At 41.7% G+C, this 26,255-nt stretch overlaps 1 protein-coding gene across 1 annotated transcript in view; it reads right to left on the bottom strand.

Annotated features, from left to right (window-relative positions):
* Positions 1-23,799: 23,799 nt before the first annotated feature.
* Positions 23,800-26,255, bottom strand: part of LOC106604920 (heparan sulfate glucosamine 3-O-sulfotransferase 1) — a 68,426-nt gene continuing 65,970 nt past the window's right edge. The window contains exon 2 of the mRNA XM_014200059.2: positions 23,800-25,684. Coding sequence (XP_014055534.1) covers positions 24,584-25,489 — 906 coding nt within the window. The 5' untranslated portion in view covers positions 25,490-25,684 and the 3' untranslated portion in view covers positions 23,800-24,583. The remainder of the gene's footprint in view (positions 25,685-26,255) is intronic.

Below are 26,255 nucleotides of genomic sequence, written 5' to 3'. Positions count from 1 at the left end.
TACCTACATGCCAATTTGCACATGTTTACATACTCTTTTCAAAACTGTTAAACTTAAGTTCAAAACCTAACATTATACAAAATTGAATAAGACAGCAATCTGCTACAGTAATATCGTATTGAAATCTATTCAAATATAAAAAATTAAATACTATCAAAACAATTAGACCAACCACGGCTGATTCCCATTGTAGCTGAACACCTACCCAGGTGTTACTCTTTCAATTTCATTACCATCTATACAAAAGGGGACATCTTAGGAATAATGCTGTACTGTAATGTAAACATGGACCCAGACAGAGATAGAGAAGTGGCTGCCAGAGGAAGAAGAGTGGCTGGGAGAGGGAGAGGAGTACGTATGCGTGGTGGAAGAAGACTGAGAGGAAGATCAAGAGCTGTAGTCTCAGGTGAGATTAGGGCTACTATAATTTATCATGTAATAAATCATGGTCTATCAATGAGCGACACTGGTCTGAGAGTGCAATCCAAATCTGTAACGCTCAACAGTGGCATCTATTGTGAGAAATTTCTGGCAAAACAACAAGTAAGATGTGCATTTTGCAAGGGCATCTGACTGAACTGCACATTACAGAAGTAAATTGAGCAAAGCCTCCAAACCCACTTGTGTGTAATTGTTTTTGCATTTCGGCTTAGGACCCAACAGTTACCTCCCATAGGCGGGAGAGGTAGGATTTTCACTGCTGTGCAGGAAACTGCAATCGTTGATATGGTCATCAGAAAGAATGGCATAAAACTCACAGAGATTCGGGACAGTTGGCAGCCAACATTACATTTGGAAATATTCACAATGTAAGCATAACAACTATTTCTAGAGTCCTGAAACAACATCAAATCAGGATGAAGCAGTTGTACACTGTCCCCTTTGAGAGGAACTCTGAACGGGTCAAGCAACTCAGGTCCAATATGTCCAGGTAAGATGACTATAAAATACACAACTGGTTTTGAACAAAACCAAACAGGGCAGAGACACACAATGGCATTGTTTTAGGTATAATGTAAACTACCATAATAGCCTAACTCTTATGTTGCCTTGTGGATTTATTTTAGATAGTCATGGAGATTGAAGCCAGGCAAACACCCCACATATTCATCTTTGTGGATGAGGCTGGTTTCAACTTGGCCAAAACATGGCGGCGAGGAAGGAATGTGATTGGGAAAAGAGCCACAGTGGATGTCCCGGGCCAGAGGGGTGCCAACATCACAATGTGTGCAGCAATATCCTCTGATGGATTGCTGTTACACAAACCGCTAATTGGGCCATACAACACCGAGCGTCTCATTTCATTCCTGGATGACCTCTATGGAAGAGTTGTGCCAGGTGAGGAAAGGATTGCTGTGAGGCGAAATTGGCCAACGTTTGTAATTGTATGGGACAATGTGGTATTTCACCACTCCCGTGCAGTCACAGAGCAGTATGCAGCCCATCCCAGAATGGTGTCACTTTTCCTCATGGGGCAAGGAGCCAACTGCAGTAATGCTTAGAGGGAAAAGTTGAGAGTGGACAGAGACTAGGGTGCCCGAGTCAAACCTGGTAAAACATTGTTCTTCTTGAAGTCTTGTTCAGAGAGAGAGCAATTGTACTTAGGTGAAAGATCAATAGGAGAACATGTCAACCTCTAACTTTAGGCTAAGCTTCAGTGATTAAGCTGAAACTCATGACCTCATGAAATTAAGTAAATGAGGGGTGGTAATGGGTACAGTGTTCTCATAGCTCGGCCTTTCGAGTGAACCGTTCTTAAACTCATTATGCAGTCTGATGAATGGGTCACTGACTTAATATATTAATAATGTAGCTGCTTTCTTATAAATACTTGTCCTTTTTCATGTCCCTTCTCTGTTGGCCTCATTGTAGTTCATTGAATTTATGCCGCTAGCAGAAGCTTTTATCCAAAGCTACTTCCAGGAAAGTACATTTTTATTTTATGTGATCCCTGTGGGAATTGAACCGACAACCTTGCTAGGCCATGCTCTTACCAACTGAGCCACATTAGTTCACTTCATGTTGAAGTCGAAATAAGGCAATGTCTAACCCCTGGCTGTGTTCATGATATCAGCAACACTGATACTGTATACTCCCCTTGCTAACATTGCAGACAATACCTTCTTTCTCCCTGGCTGAGTTAATGTTACTACTTCTTGTCCACAATACCCCTATTCCCTTCTCTTCCTCCGGTCCCCTCTTTCCTTAGTTAACAAAACATTGTTACCCAAGGCTGTAAGACACATTACATGTAATATTAATTTAACCAAAGGCCTTGCCTGAGGGAAAAATATTTGCAGGCCCTCATTTAGATAGGTCATGGTCAAGTTTGGTTTCTGGCTCATTCACTTGACATTGGTCCTCACCACCACTACCAGACTAAACCAAATCCCTGTCTGTACACTACCGGTCCAACTGTGTTCAATTTGGTGGAGGATGTTGTGATTTGTGAAAGCAGCTCGGCGGCTTGCCTTTCTCACACTTCCTGCCCAAAGGTGGTTCAGACAGACAACACTTGTCAGTCACCAGTCAGACATTTACATTTCTTCAAAAGGCAGTGGGTCCCCAGGTTTCACCTGGAGCACAAGGCTCGGTACACTGTCTATCTCCTCCCACTGTTCAACAATGCTGAGGAGTGCCTTGGCACCCCTGTGGCACAACTGTCGGTCCCCATCCAAAACAAAAGACTCTCAGATGGAAACAGGAGCACACCGAATTATTCTGTATGAATTGAATAACATCTCACTTGTACTGTACCGCATGGAATATTTCTGACGTTTTACAGCAAGAAATATACATGTGGAGACAATTTGAATAGTCAACATCTTTATTATGTGATCGATAGCGGTGATTGCTGTATAAAAGTCACATGTTGACCATGAAATACATGTGAGGTTGTCTCTTATCTAATGTATTATTCAATCAAAACCTGTAACCAGATTTCTGGAAGAACTCAATAGCATCGTCCTTCCTGTGCAGTGAGAAATAATATTTTCTCAATTACATGACAGTCTTTGCTTCACACAGCAGATGTATTTTTGAGGAGATAAATTCCAACTTTTTGCGATTGAACAAGAGCCTCCGATGCTACAGTGTGAGAGAGATGGGAACGACCTTGCCACGAGTGTAGTGAAGTGCGAACATGTGACTACTTGGTGTAAAATGATAGACAGTAGCCGTTCTACACCATCCCTTGGTTTACACAAGAGCAAAGGGAAGCTCCAAAATGCTTATACATTTTTATTTAACTAGGAAAGTCAGTTAAGAACAAATTCCTATTTACAATGACGGTCTAGCCGGCCAAACCTGAACGACGCCGGGCCATTTGTGCGCCGCCCTACGGAACTCCCAATCACAGCCGGATGTGATACAGCCTTGATGCGAATGCTAATCCATAAGGTTCCCAACACAGGCCTACCAAATGAATGAGAACACAAAAATACAAAAAAAAAAAGCTTTTATTTGGGATGTAACTGATGAGCAATAGTAAGCTGTTTATATTTGATTGGTTAATCTTTTTAAAATGACAACTTTATGTTTCAGTACTAAAAACAGTGGATGGCATTTCACTTCTAAAATGAATGACATGACATGACAACAAAAAAACATCAATACATTTGACCATTTACACCATCCAAGCTTGCAAATGTTTTGTAAGAACTATTAGATAGTTACAAAATAAATATTTTTTATAGTTACACCAGTCACAAGATATTTCTTAACACCTAGGAAAGGACAAATTAAATGAATTTCCTTTACCCTCTCAATAATATAAATTAACCTGTGGGAAATTGTAAGCCAACCTTCAAGAAGACACATTCATTCAACAAACAATTCTGGCACATGGCACCACAGGAGGCTCTCATGTAAAAAGGCTTACTTCCGCTTCCCTTATAAAGGCTGGCCCAATACCTGAAACAGTGCCACCACTGGTAGACCTCTCATGGTTCAACATGCTACATTGGCATGCTATGTAACTGAACGATAGATAGTTTGTGAAGGTATCCTATTACATCAGATTCACCATGCTGCCTGTGTTCGTTCCTGTTCAACTAGATGAAATGGTTTGATCTTTGCTAATAGCACTGTAATGCTACAATTAAAGATAAAACATTGATTAATGAAATATTAAGTGTTCACAAGTCCTACAGTCTAGCTTGCTCTTTCCGCCTGTAAGCCTTTGACTAAGCGACATTATATTGCAAACACCCCTGTCCTATGATCTCTCATTTCCCTCTCCCTATGCAACATCATTTTAATAGTACATTATTTGAATGTATTCTGTTTCAGATGTGTTCAGTGCACTAAAGGTATGTGAATGAAGACATCAACAGAACAATCAAGTGGTTGTTGGAAATATTTCTCTCTCTGCATGTATCCCTCTCTCTTCCCTCCTGTGCTGGGGTTGAAGAGGGGAGATGTGAAGGTCGCAGGCTGTTTTGACTTTTTTTTCTCTCTCTCAGAATGCTGGAGTACAGAGTCAAATTGTAATGTTAACTTCATTGTCCAAGTACATATGGCGAGGACTGTAGAAATGAAAATGCTTCCTTCATTGGTGGGAACCTGGAGGTGGCAGAGATAAGGGTGGTCTGGGTGGTCTCCAGGGAACAGGGCATCCTGGGACTCTGATAGTGGTGGTGCTTAGAGGAAGGCAGGCCTGGATAGGTGGTGACACCATTCCCAAGTGTGTGTGTGTGTGTCTATGCGTGTGGGTACATAACATTATCAGGGCTGTTTCACAAAATAAAAGAGATCACTCTTGCAGTTCAGTTCATAACATCGTTCCCTCCGCTTTCTGCGGAGCTGCACAGACTTGACATTGCCCATCAAATCTGCTTTTGGATTGAGGAATTCAGTCCCATATCCTTGAAAATACACAACTGGCAACAACTTGTGAACTTACATAACCAATCAAGGCTAGTCAAAGCATAGGTCAGGATGACCCTGCACAGAACAACCTCTCGAGGCCGGCCTCAGTGTGATGTTCTCTTTTCGTCTCTCTCAATAGCCTCGTTTATACTTGGCACTAACATGTGTACTGTGTCTTGATCTTGTCCACATTGTGATTTTGCAAATGATTTGACAGATATTCTTTCAAAATAATATGTATTTATTCTAAGACACATATTGATGCCATAAGTCAGTAATGCTACCTATCAATGATTTTGTCGGACGGGATAAAATGGTTTCACTGTTCAAATCCATCTACACGTAAGATATCCAGACACAATGGTTGCATTTACACAGGCATCCCAATTCAGTTTTTTTGCCCAATCATTAGCAAAAGAGCTGATCTGATTGGTCAAAAAAACTATTGATGGAAAAAGATCTGAATTTAATTGTCTACACCTGTCTAAATATTTGGGCACAAATAGATTGTGGACAAAACCAGGACAAAGGATGCATGTTAGAACCAGGTATAAATGGGGATAATGTTAAGTCCTTCATGTAAGGCATCTGAAAACCTGTCAAAAAAACATTACTTTGATTTCAGATGCTTTCTCCCTTTCCAATGTTGTTAATGAGCTGTCAAATTACCAAGTTTGATCCACAGCCTACAGTTTCAGGGATGTATGTGTTATTGCTCTACTACAGGGATAATCTAGTAAATTGAGCCGCGTGCTGATTTTTTCTTGAGCGGCTTGGCAGGGGGGCGAAACATAATTACAAGTTGACTGCAAATTCACCCCAAGAAGCCCACAACAATTAATCTGACTAAAACTTAAGAATTTCAAACCTTGCTTACATTTGTACAGTGGGGGAAAAAGTATTTGATCCCCTGCTGATTTTGTACGTTTGCACACTTACAAAGAAATGATCAGTCTATAATTTTAATAGTAGGTTTATTTGAACAGTGCGAGACAGAATAACAAAAAAATCCTGAAAAATGCATGTCAAAAATGTTATAAAATGATTTGCATTTTAATGAGGGAAATAAGTATTTGACCCCTCTGCAAAACATGACTTAGTACTTGGTGGCAAAACCCTTGTTGGCAATCACAGAGGTCAGACGTTTCTTGTAGTTGGCCACCAGGTTTGCACACATCTCAGGAGAGATTTTGTCCCACTCCTCTTTGCAGATCTTGTCCAAGTCATTAAGGTTTCGAGGCTGACGTTTGGCAACTCGAACCTTCAGCTCCCTCCACAGATTTTTTATGGGATTAAGGTCTGGAGACTGGCTAGGCCACTCCAGGACCTTAATGTGCTTCTTCTTGAGCCACTCCTTTGTTGCCTTGGCCGTGTGTTTTGGGTCATTGTCATGCTGGAATACCCATCCACGACCCATTTTCAATGCCCTGGCTGAGGGAAGGAGGTTCTCACCCAAGATTTGACGGTACATGGCCCAGTCCATCGTCCCTTTGATGCGGTGAAGTTGTCCTGTCCCCTTAGCAGAAAAACACCCCCATGTTTGACGGTGGAGATGGTGTTCTTGGGGTCATAGGCAGCATTCCTCCTCCTCCAAACACGCGAGTTGAGTTGATGTCAAAGAGCTCCATTTTGGTCTGATCTGACCACAACACTTTCACCAGTTGTCCTCTGAGTCATTCAGATGTTCATTGGCAAACTTCAGACGGGCATGTATATGTATTCTTGAGCAGGGGGACCTTGCGGGCACTGCAGGATTTCAGTCCTTCACGGCGTAGTGTGTTAGCAATTGTTTTCTTGGTGACTATGGTCCCAGCTGCCTTGAGATCATTGACAAGATCCTCTCGTGTAGTTCTGGGCTGATTCCTCACCGTTCTCATGATCATTGCAACTCCACGAGGTGAGATCTTGCATGGAGCCCCAGGGCGAGGGATATTGACAGTTCTTTTGTGTTTCTTCCATTTGCGAATAATCGCACCAAATGTCACCTTCTCCCCAAGCTGCTTGCGATGGTCTTGTAGCCCATTCCAGCCTTGTGTAGGTCTACAATCTTGTCCCTGACATCCTTGGAGAGCTCTTTGGTCTTGGCCATGGTGGAGAGTTTGGAATCTGATTGATTGATTGCTTCTGTGGACAGGTGTCTTTTTTACAGGTAACAAGCTGCGGTTAGGAGCACTCCCTTTAAGAGTGTGCTCCTAATCTCAGCTCGATACCTGTATAAAAGACAACTGGGAGCCAGAAATCTTTCTGATTGAGAGGGGGTCAAATATTTATTTCCCTCATTAAAATGCAAATCAATTTAGAACATTTTTGACATGCGTTTTTCTGGATATTTTTGTTATTCTGTCTCTCACTGTTCAAATAAACCTACCATTAGACTGATCCTTTCATTGTCAGTGGGCAAACGTACAAAATCAACAGGGGATCAAATACTTTTTTCCCCCCCACTGTATACAGTCACATGTGTCTACCAAACCTGCAACTGGAATGACTTCTGGCTTTGTTCACAAAAACCAACAAAATGTGTGTCTGTTTAGTTGATCTCGTATAGCATATTCACAGTGTAGGTGGGAGGCATTCACAGTGTAGGTGGGAGGCATTCACAGTGTAGGTGGGAGGCATTCACAGTGTAGGTGGGAGGCATTCACAGTGTAGGTGGGAGGCTGGGTGGAATTAACACTGTTGGAGTCTCCCTGTCTCTGACACATCCTCTCATTATTACATACAAGGCCTCCTGCTGGGTAGGCCAGGTGTTACTGGGGCTGTCACAGAGACACATCAAATAGAGCTACCCTCATCACACACATGTGCATACACACAGTAATAGTAAGAGGTGCTGGTAAGGACAGCTGCCATATCTTACGTATTCCATCATTTCCTTTGCCTAAAAAGGTTGAATTGCAAGATCTTGGTTGGAAAAATGCAGTCTTCAACCAGCACATCCTAAAATAGGAGCACAGATAATACTATTTTTCTGTGTGTGCGTGCGTGCATGTGCGTGTTTTTGTGAGGGTGCATGCATGTGCACATGCAGACGTGCACATACGTGTGTGTGCGTGTAACTTCTCAACCTGGCTGGATCGGGTTGAGAAGTCAGCAGCCTGCCAAGCGTATCTATTAATCAGAGGAGAGTAAAACAGAGGCTAACTTCGAACTCCCTGGCTGTCAGATGGGTTTAGGGCCCTGGATCAGTGGTGTGATTAACAAAATTCTCTCCTCTTCTCCTCTCAGCTCATAAAAGGGGAAGAGCCTGCTTAACCACAGCTCAGCAATAAACAGTAAAGTCAGGCAGTGAGACGTTTTTCTGTCTGAGCTTTCTTTTCTGGATTTTGATAATTAGCGGGTATTGTATTCTCGCTCTCTCTTGTTAACGCGGAGAAGGGAAAATAAATAAACATGAATATGGGTTGTATTCACAATGGTGTTTGTTCTTCACCGTTTGCCCTTTTCTTGTGGCAACAGGTCACAAATCTTGCTGCTGTGATGGCACACTGATATTTCACCCAAATGATACGGGAGTTTATCAAAATTGGAATTGTTTTCCCGAACTCTTTGTGGGTCTGTGTAATCTGAGGGAAATATTTTGTCTTTAATATGGTCATACATTTGGCAGGATGTTAGTAAGTGCAGCTCAGTTTCCACCTCATTTTGTGGGCAGTGTGCACAGAGTCTGTCTTCTCTTTAGAGCCAGGTCTGCCTACAGCAGCCTGTGTCTGTACATAGTCAAAGCTTTCCTTAATTTTCGGTCAGTCATAGTGTTTAGGGCCAAATAGCATTCTAGTTTGCTTAGTTTTTTTTGTTAATTCCTTCCAATGTGTCAAGTAATTATCTTTTGGTTTTCTCATGATTTGGTTGGGTCTAATTGTGTTGCTGTCCTGGGGCTCTCTTTGTGTTTGTGAACAGAGCACCAGGACCAGCTTGCTTAGGGGACTCTTCTCCAGGTTCATCTCTCTGTAGGTGATGGCTTTGTTATGGAAGGTTTGGGACTCGCTTCCTTTTAGGTGGTTGTAAAAATTAACGTCTCTTTTCTGGATTTGGATAATTAGCGGGTATCGCCTAATTTTGCTCTGCATGCATTATTTGGTGTTTTACGTTGTACACAGAGGATATATTTGCAGAGATCGGCTTGCAGAGTCTCAATTTGGTGTTTGTCCCATTTTGTGTATTCCTGGTTGGTGAGCGGACCCCAGACCTCACAACCATATAGGGCCATGGGTTCTATAACAGATTCAAGTATTTTTAGCCAGATCCTAATTGGTATGTTGAATGTTATGTTCCTTTCTATGGCATATAAGGCCCTTCTTGGCTTGTCTCTCAGATCGTTCAGCTTTGTGGAACCTGTGGTGCTGATGTTTATGTATAATTTTTTGTGTGCTCTAGGGCAACAGTGTCTAGATGAAATTTGTATTTGTGGTCCTGGCAACTGGACCTTTTTTGGAACACCATTAGTTTGTCTAACTGAGATTTACTAATCAGGGCCCAGGTCTGACAGGGCCCAGGTCTATCAGGGCCCAGGTCTGACAGAATCTGTGCAGAATATCTAGGTGCTGCTGTAGGCCCTCTTTGGCTGGGTACAGAAGCACCAGATCATCAGCAAACAGTAGACATTTGACTTCAGATTCTAGTAGGGTGAGGCTGGGTGCTGTAGCCTGTTCTAGTGCCTTTGCCAATTCGTTGATACCCTGTACCTGTCAAAAGTTTGGACACACCTACTCATTCCAGGGCTTTTCTTTGACTGGTACTGTATATGTTAAAGAGGGTGGGGCTTAAACTCTGTTCCTGTCTCACACCACAGCCAAGTGGAAAGAAATGTGTTTTTCTGCCCATTTTAACCACACACTTGTTTGTGTACATGGATTTTATAATGTATGTTTTCCCCCCCCCAACACCACTTTCCATCAATAAGTATAGCAGACCCTGCAAATCTGGTGCAGTCCATGAGGAGGAGATGCACTGCAGTACTTAATGTAGCTGGTGGCCACTTATGTTCATACAAATATTTACACATGTTAAGTTTGCTGAAAATAAACGCAGTTGACAGTGAGAGGACGTTTCTTTTTTTGCTGAGTGTATGTGTCTCTATGGTCATACATTTGACAGAAGATTAGTAAGGGCAGCTCAATTTCCACCTAATTCTCTCTTTCTTTAGTTTTGTTACTTTTCATTCTGATGAGCCAATGCGGAAAATGATCTTTTGTAATATTCTCAAAGCGTGTGTGTGTGTGTGTGTATGTGTGTGTGCGCGCGCTTAGTAACATAATATGACATCCTCCTTCTCCATGACAAAACAACAGGGCAAATCAGTTCGTTTTGACAACACTCCTCAAGTCACTGGACACATTTTGGGCAATGTATTTTGGTCCTGTGTGGCTCAGTTGGTGGAGCATGGTGCTTGCAATGCTATGGTTGTGATTCCCACGGGGAAACAGTACAAAATAGTATGAAAAAGCTACGCATGAGTGGAGATCTGAGAGCAGCAGGGTAGTAATCTGAAATGCAGTGGGAAAAGGAAATCATACAACTCACATGAGAACGTTTCAACTTAATCAAGTGACTCTGTTCTAATAACGAAGCCAGCTCAGAACTCCCTTGATTTCTAGTCCAATACAAAAGGTCGCAGTTGTAAATGAGAACTTGTTCCTAACTGGCCTACCTGGATTAATAAAGGTGAAATAAAAAACAAAACGTTAGAGGGCCCTCTTGTGTCCTGACTGTAATTGCATCTAGTACTGCATAATTAATGCCGCACTGCATAGGAATGGATAGACTTAGTCCAGCAAAATAAAAAAAGTATCCCCTGAATCCCCTTTACTGGTAGGTCTAACTCAAGGATTTTCAACCCGCTAATGTAAGTCACTCTGGATAAGAGTGTCTGCTAAATGACTGAACATTGAAACTGTTATTTTGTCATAGGAACAACAACGGGTGGCTTTGATGGCTACTGGCCCAGTTATAAAAGCAAACTGAGTTCCTTTCCTCCCATCAAGTTCAACATGTTCATCTTTTAGATGACCAATGAGGTCAATCAATGCTGGGTTGTGTTGACAGTGAAGCCCACACTGAGATTCATTGTTGGTAGAAAACATGTCAGGGTATGTTTGATGTGTATGAGACCAAACTAGTGGGGGTTTGTTTGTAAGGCCATGAATATCTAGATGTTTAATGTCTCATGTGCTTTAGTGGTTGTGTAATACAGTGGTCTTCTGTACTGCACTAATCTGCGCTGATCATTGATGCTAGGACACCCTCTTGTCATTTTAACCCTGATATATGGCTGTAGACTCCCATGGCTTCTAACAGGAGGGTCCATGGAGTCTACAGCCAGGTGTCAGTATCAGTGTTCTTTATGCCTGTGTAACACCTTTTATTTCCCTCCCTTTCTGTGAGAGAGTATAACCTTTTGTTCACTTGCCAATTTCCTGTCTCAAAACGTAATGCCATGCCACCTAGTCCAGTGGATAAGTGACCTGCCTAGGAGAAACACTGACAGTTCACTTTAAAAAAAGACTACATGGAGCCAAAGATGTTATATCATCCAAAAAGCATTGATGTTTCCTTTGAACATACTATATCTTCATACAAGAAGCAGGGGTCTAAGTTTCTGGAAAAGCTTAGTAATTGGAAAAACAACCATACAGAATCAGATATAAACAGAAAGCCGACCACATCTGACCCCTGTTTACACCCAAAGACAGTGTAATATCCAGACAGTGACTAACAAAATGTCATAAGGATGAAAATCGCAACCTAACCCTCACAGGCTTCAGCCGAAGAACCTAAAAAAAAAGGAGAGTAGAAAGAGAGAGAAAAAAACATTGACAGAAAGGGAGGTAGACCTGGGGAGTGTCTCAGAGTAGAAGTGCTGAACTAGGATCAGGTCCCCCTTTGTCCATGTAACCTTATTAATTGTGATCTTAAAGGAAAAACTGATCCTAAATCAGCACTCCTACTCTGAGATACTTCCTCAACAACTTGGATGGAAAATTACTGAGGATAATAGGGGACACTATTGCCACTCCTATTTTCCATATCCTCAATTTAAGCATACTAGAAAGTGTGTGCCCTCGGGCCTGGAGGAAAGCAAAAGTCATTACCCTACCTAAGAATAGTAAAGCCCCCTTTACTGGCTCAAATAGCCGACCAATCAGCCTGTTAACAACCCTTAGTAAACTTTTTGAAAAAATTGTGTTTGACCAGATACAATGCTATTTTACGGTAAGCAAATTGACAAGACTTTCAGCACGCTTATAGGGAAGGACATTCAACAAGCACAGCACTTACACAAATGACTGATGATTGGCTGAGAGAAATTAATGATAAAAAGATTGCTGGGGCTGTTTTGTTAGACTTCAGTCCAGCATTTGACATTATCGATCATAGTTTGCTGCTGGATGTATGTGTTATGGCTTTACACCTGCTGCTATATTGTGGATAAAGAGTTACCAGTCAAACAAAACACAGAGGGTGTTCTTTACTGGAAGCCTATCCAACATAATCCAGGTAGAATCAGGAATTCCCCAGGGCAGCTGTCTAGGCCCTTTACTTTTTTTCAATCTTTACTAACGACATCTCACTGGCTTTGAGTAAAGCCACTGTGTCTATGTATGCGGATGACTCATCACTATACACTATATCAGCTACTACAGCGACTGAAATGACTGCAACACTTAACCAACAGCTGCAGTTAGTTCCAGAATGGGTGGCAAGAAATAAGTTAGTCCTAAATATTACAAAAACTAAAAACATTGTATTTGGGACAGATCATTCATTAAAATGAATAATGTGGAAATTGAGCAAGTTGAGGTGACTAAACTGCTTGGAGCAACCCTGGATTGTAAACTGTCATGGTCAAAACATATTGATACAACAGTAGCTAAGATTGGGAGAAATCTGTCTATAATAAAGCGCTGTTCTGCCTTCTTAACAGCACTATCAACAAGGCAGGTCCTACAGGCCCTAGTTTTGTTGCACCTGGACTACTGTTCAGTTGTTTAGTCAGGTGCCACAAAGAGGGACTAAGGAAAATTGCAATTGGCTCAGAACAGGCCAGCACAGCTGGCCCTTGGATGTACAGAGAGCTAACATTAATAATATGCATGTCAATCTCTCCTGGCTCAAAGTAAAGGTATTGACATGTTGAATGTACCGAGCTGTCTGTTTGAACTACTGGCACACAATTTAGACACCCATGCATACCCCACAAGACATGCCACCAGCATTCTCTTCACAGTCCAAGTCCAGAACAGACAATGGGAGGCGCACAGAACTACATAGAGCCATGACTACATGGAACTCTATTCCACATACGTAACTCATGCAAGCAGTAAAATTAGATGGGGAAAAAAACAAAAAGACACCTTATGGAACAGCGGGGACTGTGAAGCAACACAAACATACAGTATGCACAGACACATGCATACAAACACACAATAACATACGCACTATACACACACACACACATACAAATTGACTTTGTATTGTAGATATGTGGTAGTAGAGTAAGGGCCTTAGGGCACACAATGTGTTGTGAAATCTGCTGTGAATGTATTGTAATGTTTCTACATTTTATAACGGTCCTAATTTTGCTGGACCCCAGGAAGAGTAACTGCTGCCTTGGCAGCAGCTAATGGGGATCCATAATAAATAGAAATTCATAAAACAATACATTTGAGAAGCACTCACACTCTCCCTACTGTATTACCTCATGCTTCACCTTCCCATTCACAGAACCTTCTTCCAAGATATACACGAAGCAAAAATGTTACTTCATAATTATCAGCTAGATATGTGAATTCTAATAATCTAGCTAACCAGTTAGTTAAACAGGCAAAAATGAGAAAAAACTAAATGTTATGCAAGGTAAATGTACATTTTCATGGGACAGCTACCAATTCTTCATGGCTAGCTAGCTAGCTAGCCAGCCAGTTAGCCCAATTGACTTACCCATTCACTGAACCGTCTTCCAGCCAGGACAACAATGGCAATAGAGACAAAGAAAGATATACACAAAGCAACCGTTTTACTTCATAACTATCAGCTAGCTATATGTGAATCGTAACAATGTAGCTAACCAGACAATTTAACATGCAAAAATGACCTAAAACTGATATTATGCAAGATAGATGTCAATTCTTCGTTCTTCTTACAAATCTTCGTGGCTATCTGGCTAGCTAACAGTACTAGCAGCTAGCCCTATTGACTTATTATGGGCTTGCGATCTATGGTACGTAGGCAGATAAACATGCCAAAATAAACAGCATATTTTTATTAATGTATCAAAATAAAATATTGTAGTCAGGCAACATATGAGATGTGACTAGATAACATTTAATTTTGAAGTCGGAGTGTTTCTCTCTTCAGCTCAAATAAGTAAAATTACTTACGTACACTACCATTCAAAACTTTGGGGTCACTTAGAAATGTCCTTGTTTTTAAAGAAAAGCAAATTCTGTCCATTAAAATAACATCAAATTTATCAGAAACAGTGTAGACATTGTTAATGTTGTAAATGACTGTTGTAGCTGGAAACGGCTGGTTTTTAATGGAATATCTACATTGGCGTACAGAGGCCCATTATCAGCAACCATCACTCCTGTGTTCCAACGGCACAATGTGTTAACCAATCCAAGTTCATAATTTTTAAAGCCTAATTGATCATTAGAAAACCTTTTTGCAATTATGTTAGAACAGCTGAAAACTGTTGTCCTGATTAAAGAAGCAATAAAACTGGCCTTATTTAGACTAGTTGAGTATCTGGTGTATAAGCATTTGTGAGTTCGATTACAGGCTCAAAATGGCCAGAAACAAAGAACTTTCTTCTGAAACTCGTCAGTCTATTCTTGTTCTGAGAAATGAAGGCATTCCATGCGAGAAATTGCCAAGAAACTGAAGATCTCGTACAACGCTGTGTACTACTCCCTTCACACAACAGCGCAAACTGGCTCTAACCAGAATAGAAAGAGTGGGAGGCCCTGGTGCACAACTGAGCAAGAGGACATTTTTTGGAATACATTATAGCTTTACAGAAACATAGCTTTAGACATATTCCAAACAACAAGGTTTAATTAGACCATATTGCTGCAGAACTATTATGTCATGTCTGTTGCCAGTTCATCCACTGTGCTCATTTAAACTCAGCAAAAAAAGAAACGTCCATTTTTCAGGACCCTATCTTTCAAAGATAATTCGTAAAAATCCAAATAACTTCACAGATCTTCATTCTAAAAGGTCTAAACACTGTTTCCCATGTTTGTTCAATGAACCATAAACAATTAATGAACATGCACATGTGGAACGGTCGTTAAGACACTAACAGTTTGCAGACGGTAGGCAATTAAGGTCAGTTAAGAAAACTTAGGACACTAAAGAGGCCTTTCTACTGACTCTGAAAAACACCAAAAGAAAGATGCCCAGGGTCCCTGCTCATCTGCGTGAACGTGCCTTGGGCATGCTGCAAGGGGGCATGAGGACTGCAGATGTGGCCAGGGCAATAAATTGCAATGTCCATATTGTGAGACGCCTAAGACAGCGCTACAGGGAGACAGGATGGACAGCTGATCGTCCTCGCAGTGGCAGACCACGTGTAACAATACCTGCACAGGATCGGTACATCCGAACATCACATCTGCGGGACAGGTACAGGATGGCAACAACAACTGCCCGAGTTACACCAGGAATGCACAATCCCTCAATCAGTGCTCAGAATGTTTGCAATAGGCTGAGAGAGGCTGGACTAAGGGCTTGTAGGCCTGTTGTAAGGCAGACATCACTGGCAACAATGTCACCTATGGGCACAAACCCACCGTCGCTGGACCAGACAGGACTGGCAAGAAGTGCTCTTCACTGATGAGTTGCAGTTTTGTCTCACCAGGGGTGATGGTCAGATTCGCATTTATCATCGAAGGAACGAGCGTTACACTGAGGCCTGTACTCTGGAGCGGGATCGATTTGGAGGTGGAGGGTCCGTCATGGTCTGGGGCAGTGTGTCACAGCATCATCGGACTGAGCTTGTTGTCATTGCAGCAAATCTCAACGCTGTGTGTTACAGGGAAGACATCCTCCTCCCTCATGCGGTACCCTTCCTGCAGGCTCATCCTGACATGACCCTCCAGCATGACAATGCCACCAGCCATACTGCTCGTTCTGTGCATGATTTCCTGCAAGACAGAAATGTCAATGTTATGCCATGGCCAGCGAAGAGCCCGGATCTCAATCCCATTGAGCACGTCTGGGACCTATTGGATCGGAGGGTGAAGCCTAGGGCCATTCCCCCAGAAATGTCCAGGAACTTGCAGGTGCCTTGGTGGAAGAGTGGCGTAACATCTCACAGCAAGAACTGGCAAATTTGGTGCAGTCCATGAGGAGGAGATGCACTGCAGGACTTAATGCAGCTGGTGGCCACACCAGATACTGACTGTTACTTTTGATTTTGACCCCCCCCCCTCCTTTGTTCAGGGACACATTATTCCATTTGTTTGTCACGTCTGTGGAACTTGTTCAGTTTATGTTTCAGTTGTTGAATCTTATGTTGATAAATATTTACACATGTTAAAACCTGTTGGGGCTAGGGGGCAGTATTGAGAATTTTGAAAAAAATATGTGCCCATTTTTAACTGCCTCCTACACCAACTCAGAAGCTAGAATATGCATATTATCGTTCAGGTTTGGATAGAAAACACTCTGAATTTTCTAAAACTGTTTGAATGGTGTCTGTAAGTATAACAGAACTCATATGGCAGTCAAAACCCTGAGACAAATTCTGACAGGAAGTGGATACCTGATGTGTTGAATTACCTTTAAGCCTATGCCATTGAAACACACAGGGGCTTATTAATTGTTGAGCACTTCCTATGGCTTCCACTAGATGTCACCAGTCTTTAGAAAGTGTTTTGAGTCTTATACTGTGAGAACTGAACGAACAAGAGCCTTGGAACGGTGGTGGCCGATTAGACTCTGACGCGCGAGTTCATGTTGGGTACTCTCGTTCCAAAACGTTTTAAAAGAGAATGCAAACGTCCGCCTTGAATATTATTCATGTTCTGGTTAAAAAAGGCACTAATGATTTATGCTATACAACGTTTGAGATGTTTGAACGAACGTAAATATTTTTTTTCCCCTCGTTCATGACGAGAAGTCCGGCTGGCATAGATCATGTGCTAACAACACGGAGCTTTTTGGACATAAATTATGAGCTTTTTCGAACAAAACTACATTTGTTATGGACCTGGGATTCCTGGAAGTGACATCTGATGAAGAGAATCAAAGGTAATAGATTATTTACATAGTATTTTCGATTTTAGATCTCTCCAACATGGCGGTTAGTCTGTATCACAAAGCGTATTTTTCTGGGCGCAGTGCTCAGATTATTGCAAAGTGTGATTTCCCAGTAAGGTTATTTTTAAATCTGGCAATCCGGTTGCGTTCAAGAGATGTAAATCTATAATTCTTTGAATGACAATATAATATTTTACCAATGTTTTCGAATAGTAATTATTTAATGTGTTGTGCTGCTTGACTGGCGGTTATTGGAGGGAAACGATTTCCTCAACATCAACGCCATAGTAAAACGCTGTTTTTGGATATAAATATGAACTTGATAGAACAAAAAATGCATGCATTGTCTAACATAATGTCCTAGAAGTGTCATCTGATGGAGATTGTCAAAGGTTAGTGCATCATTTTAGCTGGTTTTCTGCTTTTAGTGACGTCTGTCTTTGAATTGACAAAACATTACACACAGCTATTGTCAATGTACTCTCCTAAAATAATCTAACTTTATGCTTTTGCCGTAAAGCCATTTTGAAATCGGACAACGTGGTTAGATTAAGGAGATGTTTATCTTTCAAAGGGTGTAAGATAGTTGTATGTTTGAGAAATTTGAATTATGACATTTAATTGTTTTCAAATTTGGCGCTCTTGATATTTCACCTGTTGTTGATTGGGTGTACCAGGGGTGGGACGCTTGCGTCCCACATAGCCCATAGAGGTTAAGTTTACTGAAAATACACGCAGTTGACAGTGAGGACATTTCTTTTTTTGCTGAGTTTAGTAACATCGACAGGGCTGTAGTGGAGCGGGTCGAGAGTTAAGTTCCTTGGTGTCCACATCACCAACGAACTATCATGGTCCAAACATACCAAGACAGTCGTGAAGAGAGCACGACAAAACCTTTTCCCCCTCAGGAGACTGAAAGGATTTGGCATGGGTCCCCAGATCCTCAAAAGGTTCTACAGCTGCACCATCGAGAGCATCCTGACCAGTTGCATCACCGCCTGGTATGGCAACTGCTCGGCATCTGACCATAAGGCGCTACAGAGGGTAGTGCAAACAGCCCAGTAAATCACTGGGGCCAAGCTTCCTGCCATCCAGGACCTATATAATAGGCGGTGTCAGAGGAAAGCCCATAAAATTGTCAGAGACTCCAGTCACCCAAGTTGTAGACTGTTTTGTCTGCTGCCGCACAGCATGCAGTACCGGAGCGCCATGTCTAGGACCAAAAGGCTCCTCAACAGCTTCTACCCCCAAGCCATAAGACTGCTGAACAATTAATAAAATCGCCACCGGACATTTTACATTGACTGACCCCCCCCCCCCCAATCATTTTGTACACTGCTGGTACTCACTGTTTATTATCTATGCATAGTCACTTCACCCCTACCTACATGAACAAATTACCTCAACTAAACTGTACCTCCGCACACTGACTCGGTACCGGTGCCCCCTGTATATAGCCTTGTTATTGTTATGCCTCGTTATTGTTATTCCTATTGTGTTACTTTTTATTTTACTTGGTAAATCTTTTCTTAACTCTTCTTGAACTGCACTGTTGGTTAAGGGCTTGTAAGTAAGTATTTCACTGTAAAGTCTACACTTGTTGTATTCGGCACATGTGACAAATAAAGTTTGATTTGATTGACATGGAGGTCATTAATTCACATGAAGGACACGGCAGTATTAGACTTGTATCATGCATTTACAGTGTGGCGGTTGGTGTGCAAACAGCTTAGCTAGCAGTGAACGCTACCTTGCCGTTGATTCAATGGTAAGTACTATACATACATCACAATTCAGGATTGATCATTAGAGGCCTCTGAAATGATTAAATAGGCCAAGGCAGTTACGCCAAAGAAATAATGATTATCTTATCAAATACTCTATAAACCTCTAATTACACTGGAGGTGGACACTGGACGGTATAGATTTATTTTAAACATCCAGTGCTAATTCATTTGCATCAATAACTTTTGTACCTTTTCATGTCACCCGGATTTACCAAGCATTTGCAACAGGTAAAAAGTTTAGAACAAAATAAAAAAATAAAATAAAAAGTACATTCAAGTTAGAATAAGGAATACTACATTAGGTAACATGTAAATAAATATAGTTTTATGTTTAAGATTTGTTTAGGTGTTAAATCCCTTCCAAAAAAACAGACACGTAGTATATCTGGACGACTACAGACCTAGTACAGTACCTTTTTGCTGTGAGACATCACAAAAAAAAGTATGTTAAAAGTGATCTTCACACTGTGGAACCAGTGTATTCCCTAAGCGTGACACAGTGAGTGTGTGTCTACAGTCAGAAATGGGGTTGCTGGGCGGGTGCTGGATGGTCTGGAAGCATGCATACACGGCTGAGATGGCTCTGTGACCTGGACAGCACATCCCTGTAAGGAAGGATGGGGATTTTCTGGCAAGTGACCAGACACACACAGGACGGGGCAGGACTTGGCAATGGTCAGATCCCTGTCGCAGCCTCTTAACCTGCACATACTTATAAAGGTAGAATCCTCGAAAGAGCATGTCCAGACACATCGCCTCATGCTATTCTTGAAGGACCTATATGCCCCCTAGTGAATACAAAACAAAGGGTAATAACAGCCCTGGGCCTGTCACGCTAAATAGTGTCCACTTGCCAAAATGTGTCCACCCCTGCGTCACAATGGGATTAGATTAGTGTCCGTGGAAGAATTTGGCAAATTCTGCCTGGGCTATGTAATGACAGAAAAAAAATTGATCGTATTCGTTTCTATGTTCTGAGGTGCATGGAGAGAGAGGCACATGCAGTCAAAAGACAGCGGTAAAATGCGATCGAAGTTACAGGTTATTTACGAGTTGTTTTAGCTTTTAATCTTACCGATTTTTGTTGGATAAAGTACTAAACATGATCCATGCGCGGTCATTGATGTTTGGAAAAGTGGTCTACCTCACAAACCTTGATATAGGTAGTACGAGCATGCTGCAAACGTTGGATGCAAACACTATTGCGAGGTAAAACCACTTTTCCAAATCTCTTTATTTAGCTCGCTAACTAACTAGATATGATTTATTTTGTATTGTGTCATTTGTTTTTGTAGAAAATCAGTTGAGTTAAATAGCTAAGGCCCATTACTGTAATAACAAATTACATTTGTAACACTACCATCTCCTCGAAGACAAAAGAGCATGCTGAGTTGGCAACTCTTTAGTTGAAGCATAGCGTCATAACACCTTATAACAGTCATAACAGCTGACATAACTTGTCAATATTGTCATAACACTATGACACATTTTTAGAATTGTGACATTTGCATTATTTTATGACTGTTATGACACCTACATAAGAGTGTAAAACCATAGAATTAGGAGTTAGAATACTAGAATGGACATGAACCTTCTTATGATGGGATAAAGATCAGCCATTTTAGTCAGGGAGTTGGTCAACCATGGTTTGCCCGTGCTGTGATAAGATAGTGTAAAATAATGAATTTGAAGAATTTATCTGCACTGTATGTTTGTTAGCTAGTAGCAAGCCAGACAGTTCCATACATTTTTCAAATGAACTGCCAATATGCCAACATTCCACTCAAACAATGCAGTCAATCCACAGCCATACACTGGCTGAAATCAGTTGATGATAGGACATAGACAAGTTGTAAATGCAACAAGTTCTGATATTGTATCATATAATAGCACTTACAGCTTTACAAGAAAACACTCTGATATTTATGGTCTGTTTACATATATTTTAGAGACCATTTACACAGAACGTGTATAAAACCTGTATAAACTGTATTTATAATTATATTACACCATTTCTGATACATCACATACCTTACTTTTATTTTCCTGCATAAGTCAAATCAGGATTCTGCCTCTACTGCCATTAATTCCAATTAGACTGGTTTGGATTTCTCTGACCAATGTGGTTGACATTTTTCACTCCAGTCTGGAACTTTGAGGGTTTATGTTGATGACATAGCCCCTCTAGTTTGGGGGGGGGGCAGGTAGCCTAATGTTTAGCGCGTTGGGCCAGTAACCGAAAGGTTGCTAGAACGAATCCCTGAGCTGACAAGTTAAAAATCTGTCGTTCTTCCCCTGAACAAGGCACTGTTCCTAGGCCGTCGTTGTAAATAAGAATTTGTTCTTAACTGACTTGCCTAGTTAAATATTTTATTTTTTATTTAATAGGATCTCTATGGTCAAAACCCACAAGCACACCACCCACAAAAAAAAGGCTTCAGAAAAGGTGTTTCAGGAAACAGATCCGCAAAGTTTCAACATCATTATGTAGATCATTTTATGAACATGAACACTGTGATTCAAAACTTGTAAAAAGGTTGCACATTAATTAAATATTATAAATCAAAGGTAACATTTCTATATCATACCGCATTTTGGGTAATTCCCCTAGCAACATTATGAGGTTGCTAGGTTACATCTTCGTTACAATTTTTACAGAGATTCCATTCTCTATGCGTGCAGAAAGGAAAGTATACTGAGCTCCAAAAGTATTGGGACAGTGACATTTGTTGTTTTGGCTCTGCACTTTGGATTTGAAATGACATTCTATTCTTATTGTAAATAAGAGTAGAATATGTTTTCAAATACTTCTACGTTTAATGTGGATTTTACCATGACTACGGATACTCCTGAATGAACTGTGAATAATGATGAGTGAGGAAGTTAGACGCACAAATATCATACACCCCAAAAATGCTAACCTCCCCTGTTATTGTAATGGTGAGAGGTTAACATGTCTTGGGGGTATGATATTTGTGTGTCTAACTTTCTCATCATTATTCATGATTCATTCAGGACTATACGTAATCATGATAGCATTCACATAAATATAGAACTTTTTAGAAACATACTTGATTCTTTAGAAAAAAAAAGTGACTCCAAAATGACACTGTACATTATTTACCATGGATTTCTATTATGCACAAAATAATCTGAAACAACCAAAACAAACAGCAAATGCGTCCAACAGACGTGTAGAGTCACAAACTTGATGTAGTCATTGTGTGCTATGAATATGGGACCATATATTACACTTTCGAGTACTTTAATACACATAAGTGAACTTGTCCCAATACTTTTGATACTCTAAAATGGGGGGACTGTGTACAAAAAATGCTGTAATTTCTAAACGGCTCACCAGATATGGATAAAAAAATACACTCAAATTAAAGCTGACAGTCTGCACTTTAACCTCATAATCATTGTATAATTTCAAATCCAAAGTGGTGTAGTAGTGCCAAAACAACAAAACATTTGCACTGTCCAAATACTTGGAGCCCACTGAATGTACCGGACGAATCCTGAAATATTATGAGATAAGAAGCTATTGAAACGTGCTAAATAGATTTTTCTCAGATGCTAGAACAGCTGTCGGGACCTTGAATGTTTTGAGCGCTGTGTTAGCTAGCAAAATTGTGCTGTCTTTAGTTTGGCTAGCAGGCAAAAACAAGGATGGCCCTATAGGCTAAATACATCTGCCAAAACGTCTTCTATTAACTGAGAAAACCACTGCAAATGGTTCAAACATATTTCCTCGTTTAGGGGCTCATCTGGATCAGTGAAGGACTGATAAAAATGCAAGGACGAAAATCAAAACGCACAAATCGTTTTGTGTTCTGTACGTCAGATTACAACAGAAGTAACCAAGGTGAAACTACCTAAATGCGCTGTAATTTCGATGCTTAATATCATGACTTTGATTAAAGATAAAAAATGTATGTGCAACTTTTACAAGTTTGGAATCAGACAGTGTTACTGTTCATAACATTATCTACATAATGTTTACATTTCGCAGATCCGTTTTCTGGGTCACGGAACAACAGAGTTTTGGTGGGTGGCCCTTGGACTATTATGTCAGTCATCGTCAGTCACAAAGAGGGTGTCTTGTCCTGCTCCTGCTCCCAAATACAATCATCAGCAACAGAGCGTTAGGTAGGTACAATTCGGACACCAATGTGTGTGCAATTGCAACGGTAATAATATGGCTAAATGGTTTGCCTTGAGTGGTAGGTTTTGACACCCTTATGTAGGTGTCATAACTAGCCATAAAAGAATGCATGTAACAGGTCTAAATGTAGGCGTCATGACATTGTTATGACAAGTTATGTCAGCTCTTATGACATGGTTATGACCGTATTAGATGTTATGACACTATAAAGTAAAGTGCTACCGCTGAGTTTAGAGTATTCTGATGTGCTGGATGGAGCCGTAGAACAAAAGTATGGCTGCATAAACTAATATGACACATCAATAAAACATAATACAGCATCAGTAAATAGGATATGGCAAGACGGAGTGTGAAAAACATTGCTTGTATCGAACTTCATATTTTAGTGTGGACAGACCAACATACCCCTCCTGCTGGCAAGGGATAGAGCCGGCAGCATTGATGTCTGACCCCCTTGGAGAACGGGTGCACTCTTTTAGCATCTGACAGAGCCACCAGACAGAAGGGAGATCACATAAGCACCAGTGGTGTCTCTCCAGACAGGCAGCTTTGGCTGCTGTTTAAAGCCTGATCAATGAGGAAACATGACCCGTGACAATCTGAAATGTGCCGATTCTCTGTGGCATGGAATGGCAAGTGATCTGACAGAATGGTTCTAAGAAAACACAAAGTATCCATCCATAATAACCATGATGAACATAGTAATATGTTTCTCTGCTGTTTATGTTGAATAATCACACTTGTGAAACGGCATCTTACATACAGCACAACTCCTGTGAGAACTGCTACGATAAGCATATGATTTACTGGCTGCCTCTACAGCCTAATCAAACCGTTGAACACTGAACAGTGGTAAAATACAGGAAGAGCTCTTTGACTTCAGCTTGCTGACTCTTGTGATTTCGGCCCCTTTTGCTGCAGGCACTACCTTCAACGTCCAAATCCATTAGTGATTTCTGTACTACTAAAGCGGCGCTCGAGGGAAACCATTTCCCTGCATTAATGTCCTTCCACCGCAGCGAATCAAACGCTTTGCCTAATGCCTCAGTCTACCTTAGCATGCTCTCTAAATAACTCAGGTTAGGAGCTGGAGAGCAGCACAAAGAACCAAGGGTGAAAAAGATCCCATTCCACCGTTACATTTTTAAAGCAAAACTATTTATTATCAAGTACAGTAATATCAAACGAAAGTTAAATCAGGTTCACAAATGAGTTTTTCCACAATCTGCATCACTTCACTTTTGGCAGGTACAGTACAGAGAACTACTTCAATCTTGGGGATTTTTCCATGTTAGTTTGTAAGTTCTTGCTTCGTAAATGTGGAACTGCTCTGCTGACACCAGAGCAGAGTAAAAGGCGATTGACAGGGGTGCTTGGGTGTCAGAGTTCGTAAAGTGCTTCTCCCCCTATAACACTGGTCAGTCAGTCCTTGAACAGTCATATGTGGGCTAGGGGAAACTAGTCCTCATAGGTAGAGGGGTGAACTGCCTTACTGCCAGTCAAAGGAGCGCTTCACCAGCCGGTAGAAGTTATGGTTGTGCTCCCGTAGGAAGGAGCGTAGCTGCTGCAGCACGGTACCGTTGACGGCCGGGTGGGGACGCCCTTTGGACTCGTGCAGGCAGCGCTCTCGCCCTTCACTCCGGATGCAGTAGAACCCCTTGGTCTGGTTGAAGTAGAAGTTGGAGGACATTATCCTGGGGGCCAGGTTGAGAAAACGCTCCACCTTCTGTAGCTCAGGCAACGGGTCCCGGATCAAAGTATCCCCATCCACGATGTGGATCTGCTCTAGGGGGAAATAGCGCAACCAGTTGCGCATGTGCATGTCGTAGAGGCTCCGCTGGATGGCCTTATAGCGGATGTTGAGGGCTCCGCTGCGCACCAGCAGGTTCTCAATGGCCTGCACTGGCTTGTGGTTCTCCAGGCGGTTGAAGTAGACCTGGGTGTAGTCTGAGATGACACGTTCAGTTGGGTCCCGCAAGATCAGCAGCAGCTTGATGGAGGAGTTCATGGCACGGATGCGTTCTGGCGCCAAGGCAGAGGTGAAGTAGCCTGGCGTCTTCTCCACTGTGATCTGGTGTGGGTAGGAATATGGCATCAGCTCACGGTACCAGTCAAAGCCCTTAGCGTAGTTCTCGTCCCAGTCGAAAAAGTGCACCTCTGTGGCAGCGGCAGCGACCTCAGGGTGGATGTCCAGCATTTCCAGCAGGGCGCGTGTGCCCCCCTTGCGCACCCCAATGATGATGCTGTGGGGGGCACATTTACTAGTCCCCAGGGGTGGAGACAGAGTGTCATTAGCTGCGAGTCCAGGGCCTAGATCCAAACTCTGAAGAAAATCTAGTGGGGCAGCATATGCCTGGAAAACCAAGAGGAACACTGCTACCAGCAAGCAGGCCATGGTGAGGGAGGGTGATGAGAAGATGGTCAGAGAGAGAGAGGAGATCAGAGAAGGATGTCCTGTTGTTTAGCTGTGGATCAGAGCCATCTCTCTGAGATCAAAGATGACAGGAAAGGAGAAGGGAGCGGTTTTCATCTGCCATTGAACATCAGAAGGAGGATGAGGAGGAGAAACCACAGCCAGTCCGAAGCACATCTGGAGAGACAGAAGACAAGAAGAAAAGAAATGGACTTAGATCTTCCCATCTGAATAGCTAGCATAGGCCCAAAGCACTTTCTTATTTTACCTGACAAAGCTTTCTAGTAATTCATAGAATGTATGTCTGACTCAAGTGATTCCTCTCCTTCGGTTATCATTATTCATCTCCCTTCGCGTCTCTCATTTTGTCCTTCTATCTCCCTCTCAGATCTCTCCTTCCCATATCAAGAGTCACTTACGTTTAGTTCTATGCTGTAATTTCACAGGAATATATCATTTTTTTGCTCATTACAAAATGTGGGCCAGATATGTGAGAGCGTGACTCGGGGTCAAAACACAGAGGTCACACTACTTCATCTTGTTTTACCGGGTCATAATCCTCACTCAAATCAATACAGTCAATATCCGCCCTGGAACATTTCAATCCAGACAGCTGAGGTAGGTTTTAAGGACAAATTGTGGCTGTAGAAATAAGAGGAGTTTTCAGTTCTGGATAACTTAGACTTTCCATACACGTGAAGCAAGATCAAAAGCAAGGCCAAGTGAAGGATGTTATGTATTGGGACAA

Source organism: Salmo salar, chromosome ssa01 (assembly GCF_905237065.1).
Source record: "Salmo salar chromosome ssa01, Ssal_v3.1, whole genome shotgun sequence".
In the NCBI taxonomy this organism is placed as follows: Eukaryota; Metazoa; Chordata; class Actinopteri; order Salmoniformes; family Salmonidae; genus Salmo; species Salmo salar.
Note: the sequence above shows the minus strand (reverse complement) of the source record. Positions and strands in the feature narration are given on the sequence as shown.